This window comes from Pteropus alecto, unplaced genomic scaffold (assembly GCF_000325575.1).
Source record: "Pteropus alecto unplaced genomic scaffold, ASM32557v1 scaffold186, whole genome shotgun sequence".
Taxonomy (NCBI): Eukaryota; Metazoa; Chordata; class Mammalia; order Chiroptera; family Pteropodidae; genus Pteropus; species Pteropus alecto.
In genome coordinates, this window is record NW_006439190.1 from 469,716 (window position 1) to 475,698 (window position 5,983).

At 38.0% G+C, this 5,983-nt stretch overlaps 1 protein-coding gene across 1 annotated transcript in view; it reads right to left on the bottom strand.

The window, feature by feature from the left end:
* Positions 1-4,328: 4,328 nt before the first annotated feature.
* Positions 4,329-5,983, bottom strand: part of PDCL3 (phosducin like 3) — an 8,847-nt gene continuing 7,192 nt past the window's right edge. The window contains exon 6 of the mRNA XM_006916175.3: positions 4,329-4,723. Within this exon, the coding sequence (XP_006916237.1) occupies positions 4,581-4,723 (143 nt within the window). The 3' untranslated portion in view covers positions 4,329-4,580. The remainder of the gene's footprint in view (positions 4,724-5,983) is intronic.

A 5,983-nucleotide genomic window follows, 5' to 3' on the forward strand; every position in this document is an offset into this window, starting at 1 on the left:
GTCCCCAACCCCTGCCCCACTACTTAAAAAGTTATATACATTTTTTCCGTTACCTTCAGTAAAAAATTTTTACATGTATATCTTTGCCAACCTCTTGAATACCTTTTAACAGTCTAAGAACATTTGAACTCCAATTAAGCCCCCTTCAATCGGTATGCTGTTTTATCCTGTTTTTAATTTTGCTCTTAATATCTATATTAAGATAATGTTCATTCAATTTTTTTTTTTTTTGTCACCATACTTTCTTGAACTTCAGACCTCCTATCAGATCACTGTCCTTCTGCACAAAGTTCATCTAAATTTCCTTCAGTGAGAGTCTGTTGGTGATGAACTCACTTGGAATTTGTATAGCTTTCTGAATCTGAAGGCTGGTGTCTTTCATCAATTCTGGAAAATCTGTCTTTATCTTTTAGAGTATTGCATATTTCCAATTCTCTCCTTCTAAAACTCTAAGAAACACATTTGACATTCTCAGTTTCTCTTCCACATCTCTCAATCTTTTATATTTCTACTTATTTGTCTCTGCGTGCTACCTACTGGGTTCTACTTTCCAGTTCATTAATTCTCTTCTATTGGTTATTTTTATAAGGGATTTATTTTTATATAAAAACTCTTGTTCTTTAACTTACTGAAACATATTAAATATATTCATTTTATATTTAATATCTTAAAATTCCACTATCTTAACTCTCGCAGTTCTGATATACTATGTTTTCCCCTGGCTTTCACTGAGGATCCCTTATTTGAGATATCCTATGCCTTTATAGGTTTGCAATTTATGACTATGAGCTCGTGTTCCTCAGAGCTTTATCTGTAGACAGTATTTGATGACTAATTTAAAGTTGTGTTCTGGATATGCAGTTACTTTGGCCATGAGCTCAAGAACATTACCAACGCAGGATCCCTTTAACAACTTGGCTTGAGAAGTTTTTAGACCACACATGCCATGAGAATTCAAACTGTAAATCCACATGAGAGAAGTCTTATGACTTATTAGGGACAATTATGTTTTTCTCCTTTCCAACTAGTGCCAGTTCCCTCTAATCCTGAAGGTGGTCGTTTAGGATTCCAGCTATTTGTGTTGGGGGGAGCGGGGGTCTCCTACTAAGACTCCCAAACTTTGGTGCACCCCAGGCTTGTCTCCTGCCACCTGTCTGCACAAGTCTGTTCTAACAGAAGGTCAGCATCACTAGGATGTGGTATATGCCCCTGAGGGAGAAAACAAACTGAGTGCTTGCTTATCTTTCTGGAGTTCTGCTTTCACTTTTTTTGTGGCCTCTGAGAAAGCTTTCCTGTCTTGCCAGCTCGTTGGCTCGTTTAAGAACATTTAAAGTTTTATGCAACATTTTGAATTATCATCAAGTGCGCTGTTCAGAGTATCCCATCCTTCACACATTAGAAATGTCTGACGTATGAAGTTACTGCGAGGCAGTGATGATGAAGCAGAAGCAGAGGACACAGATGCTCTCCTGTTCTGTCAATTTGAAAGCAGGGAGTAGAAAGCTAGAACAGCTGAGGTTTCTCCAACAATGGGCATGTGGCTTTATCAGGGAATGTGTCAGCTCCTACTAAGGGACCAGGATGGAAGTTACTTCTTTCTCAGTAAGAGGTCCAGAGAGGGCAGTAAGAGCTGGGCTACAGCGGCCCCGCCATGCTGTCAGGAACACAACCCTTACTGCTTGCCTCTATAACTATTCGCTACAGCTCAAGTGGGAGGCAATCACATCTACACTTCAGCCAGAAAGTAGAAGGGGACTGAGCCCTAAAAGGGCACATGCCAGTTGTCCATCTCTCCAAAGAAGCTTGCCCAGACCTCCCTGCAGACTTCTGCCCCCTTCCCTCTGGCAAACCGTAGCTCCAGGAAGGCTGGGAGTTTAATCTTTTAGCTGGTCCCATTGCTGCTTGAGTGGAACTGGAGAATCCTGGACATGTGGCAGGCAAGTAGTAGTCTCTGCCACAGAACCTGAACATCTTTACTGCCTGAAGCCCCACATCGAGGTGGGCACTGAAATCAAGAAGATTTAGGAACAAAGTCCTAAAGAATGTGAGAGAGAAGAGGGTTAAGAGCACAGAGAGAGGGTTTGGACTTGGAGAGGAGACACATCTTCACTTGAGACTGAACGGAACAGAAAGAGCAGATCAGGCTACCATACCATATGGGATGGTGAGACCAGATGCCAAGGGGAGTCCTTGTAGGGCCTGCTGCAGAGTTGCCAAGGAGGGAGCAGCACACAGAGGGTAGAGAGCCTGGACCACCTGCTGCGTGAATGTAAACAATGTCAAGGGTGTGTGCTGAGTAATAACTGGTTTCCATAAGCAGGATAAAATCTCTTTCATAGGAGCATATTTCTAAAGTAGGCAACACAGTCCCAACATATTTGGCCCGTTACACTTGAAAAGCACATTGTCAAAATGTGGGCTTATTATATAAGAAAATTGAGGTAATAAGAGACCAAAAAAAATTTAGGCATTGGTGACAGGGGACACCCTTCACATTCCTCATAAAGTGCCTTTCCCAAACAGGACAGCTTTTCTGAAGTACTTCTGACCCCCAAGGAGCTGCTATGTGAGGGGTCTCTGCCTAAGCAATTGTCTGCAACCCTGGTGAGTGAGGTTTGTAGGGAAGTAAGTGTATTTAACCTATTTACACCCTTTTTCTTCCTACAAATAAGGAAAATAAGGAAGAATCAACTGTACTTGATTACATAGTCTTACTCCATTTCACTTCCCAATCATTACTACCTTAACTTTCTGGAACCACTTCTCACTGATCACTGGAAGAATGGGCTACCGAGTATCTGCTGTTACCACCTTCCCCATACATAATCCTTCCCTAACACCAGAAAACAGGCTCCAGGTGTCATTCTTCCATTTTTCCTGGTCACTATGAATTTCTTCTGTGGAATTAGATGAACTCAATGCTTAAGCCCCAAGCTGTATCACCTGTCACGCCAAACGCTCAAAAGGAAATAAAAAGAAGTTAATAGTATTATAGGAAGTCTCCCAGAATTAATCTATAGAAATCTGCAGGTCAGGTCTAAATTACCATATTACTTCTGGGATAGAGAGGCTGCTGTACTCTCTTTAAATAAAGTTCAGTCAACATGACTAAATAGCGGCCTGGGTACCGTGTGGCCACACAGGGTTCATGAGCCATGTCCACAGGCACCTGAGCTTTTGTTAAACTCAAACTCAATACCTCAGTCTGGCATGGAGGCAGGATTACAAGGCAGCTGTCACACTTACATAGCTCAAAGTGGCACAGCAAATATTTAGAATTACATCCTGTATGGGCTCCATCACTGTGGACACCCCACCCTGCCCCACAACATTTAAGCACAGTTCTCTTTTCTTGGGAGCTGTGTGCATCGCAGCTCTTAGGCAAACCCAGTGCTCAAGCTTTTCACCTTTGTTCTTCCCATAGCATTTCATTTTAATCTCAGCTAACAACAGAAAATCTAAGAAAGCAGTTCTCCCACAAAACCCATGGATCCAATCAGCATAAAAGTGTCAGAGCTGACCAAGCTTGCATCAACCCTGTATTAAAATTTCACGAAAAAATCCTTTAAGGTAAACCGTTACAAAGTATGTTTTTATCAGCTGTGCTGGATATTATACATGTAGAAAAACCAATACTAACACATGTGACAGATAAAATGGGTCACAGCTGCATGTCATTCTTTGAATTACAGCAGAAATAAATTTTACAGTATCATCTAAAGGAACTCCGTGCCCTCTGGTTCATATTTTTAAGATTCAAACCAACATTAAACAGTACATCATTCAACACAAATATTAGAGAATATTTCCCCTAAATATTCTGTTACTATTTGATAAGTGACAAATGCTAAGAGTTATCTCCTCAGAAAAATATCACTGTGTCTGTTATTAAGAGTCCAGTTACCTATGTATGTGCTTATATTTGCTTATTTCCCAAAAAAATAAGGTAGCTTTTTATAGTAACTTAGATTAGCTGACATCTCAACTCTGAGACAAAAATTATTTTAACATTTAACCCAAAAGAGCAGTAAACAGAGATTTTTCAGTTATTGCTTTAGTAAGAAAATGTTTGTTTTATAAAAATTGCCTATTTCTTCTAAATAGGCTAAATATCAAAATAGTTTTCCTATCATTCGAGTCATTAATCCTGTTGCTACCTTTATAACATAATAAAAATTAAAAATTATGTAACTGCAAAGCTTAGTTTGTACTTTTCCACTGTATAATTTATTCACATTTTTTAAAAACACATTCTTTTTTATATAGTTATATGCAAATAAGTAGTGAGTAGTTTTACAGCTTCCTCAAAATATAGGAAGAAAAACACAGACACTTGCCATACTAATAACCAGTTTTTATTTTACTTTTTTTTAAGGAAATATTATTAATTTAAAAAGACAGTTTCAAAAAATTTAATAGGATTCCCAGCAATGATTGATTATTTCTGAGATCTAAGAGATCTGAAACATAATTATAAAAAGCTAAAAGCCAAAGGACTTATTCCTACTTTTTCCTTTTTTAAAAGAGTCCAGACAATCTGTCACATCAAGGAAGTTGGGCAAATTCCTGCGGCCACAGCCTTAGTCGTCCTCAGAATCACTGCCCCTCCTCATGGGGACGGCGCACCGCACCGAGGACAGCAACGCATCTTCAACTGGTTTCTTAGGGTTTTCCTCCAGGTCTGTCTTGATGGCTCCAGACTCAGACAATTTCCACTCCAACTCTACACGATAAAGAAAAAGCAAATCACCTAAGACAGTCTGCATGGGGCTGTCACCTGCAAGTCCATCAAGCTAGTTTTTTTCTAAGCAGAAGGTACAATCATCAACATTTGATGACAATATAATATTAATGCATAATACATGAGGTACCCAGAAGAAAGGAAAAAAATCAGACCTTTAAAAAGGAAAAAGATACTGTCAAACACAAGGTATTACATACATCGGAACCTGGACGGTAATTAAAAGAACGAACAAAGACTAAACTGATCTTCTAATGACTATAGTTTCTCAGATTGTACAATTTCCCAAGAAAGAAATCAGCATGAAATATTTAAAGAAAATCCTTTTCACAGTCCTGCAATCTAATTATTAAATCTAATTTTAGTTAACAAAAGGAAATTCACATCCAATATCACAATTAATCAAAGAATGTCTGATGACAACCTAGAACTGACAAACTTGTTCCAAGGAATAACAAAAAGGTACCAGAAAATGAAGAATCAGTGACTAAAGGTTCAGTTCCTATATTTCACTCTCTTATAATCAGTGAAACTACACGTGGGTGTGATATCTTATGAAGCAAAATCGAGTGAAGTTATTTTTCCACTGCAGAGAGGACCTAGGCAGAACTAAGGGACTAGGTGGGAGATTCTACAACAAAAGCCTGGTTTAGAAGCGATGTTCTGTCATATTTCATTAAAATAAAATATTTTAATTTCATAAAAATTAAAATAATAAAAAAACATTACAATATGTTACTGAAGTCATAATAATTTAAAGTGCTCATGGAGATGACTAACAGTATTTTCAACAAATTTCTTTAAAAAAAAAAACAAGATTTCTGATTCTCAACTCAAGAATACATTCAGATCTGAGCAAACATACATATGTATGAGTATATGTAATTAGTGTCATTCACTTATGCATAGTAATCACTGTTTTAGAAGTTCGCTAATCCTTAAATAAGACTTATTCTAGAAATAAAGACTATAACTACTATTGCACACCTCTCTCTCTCCTCTCACAGTCTGGTCGAAAAGACCAAAATAAAATGCAAACCTATATTTAGCCTGATGTGCTGTATGCCTTTGAATATTGGAATAATGTATTACTGATGTAATATGTGTATTTAAGAATGTGTATGTTCATACTTTTCCATTTGAATATCTTATATAAAGTTATATAAAGCAGTGTATAAGGACTTAGCAAGAGGCCCTCAGGCCTCAGTCTCTCTCATGTTATGTGTGTGTGTGTATATATAT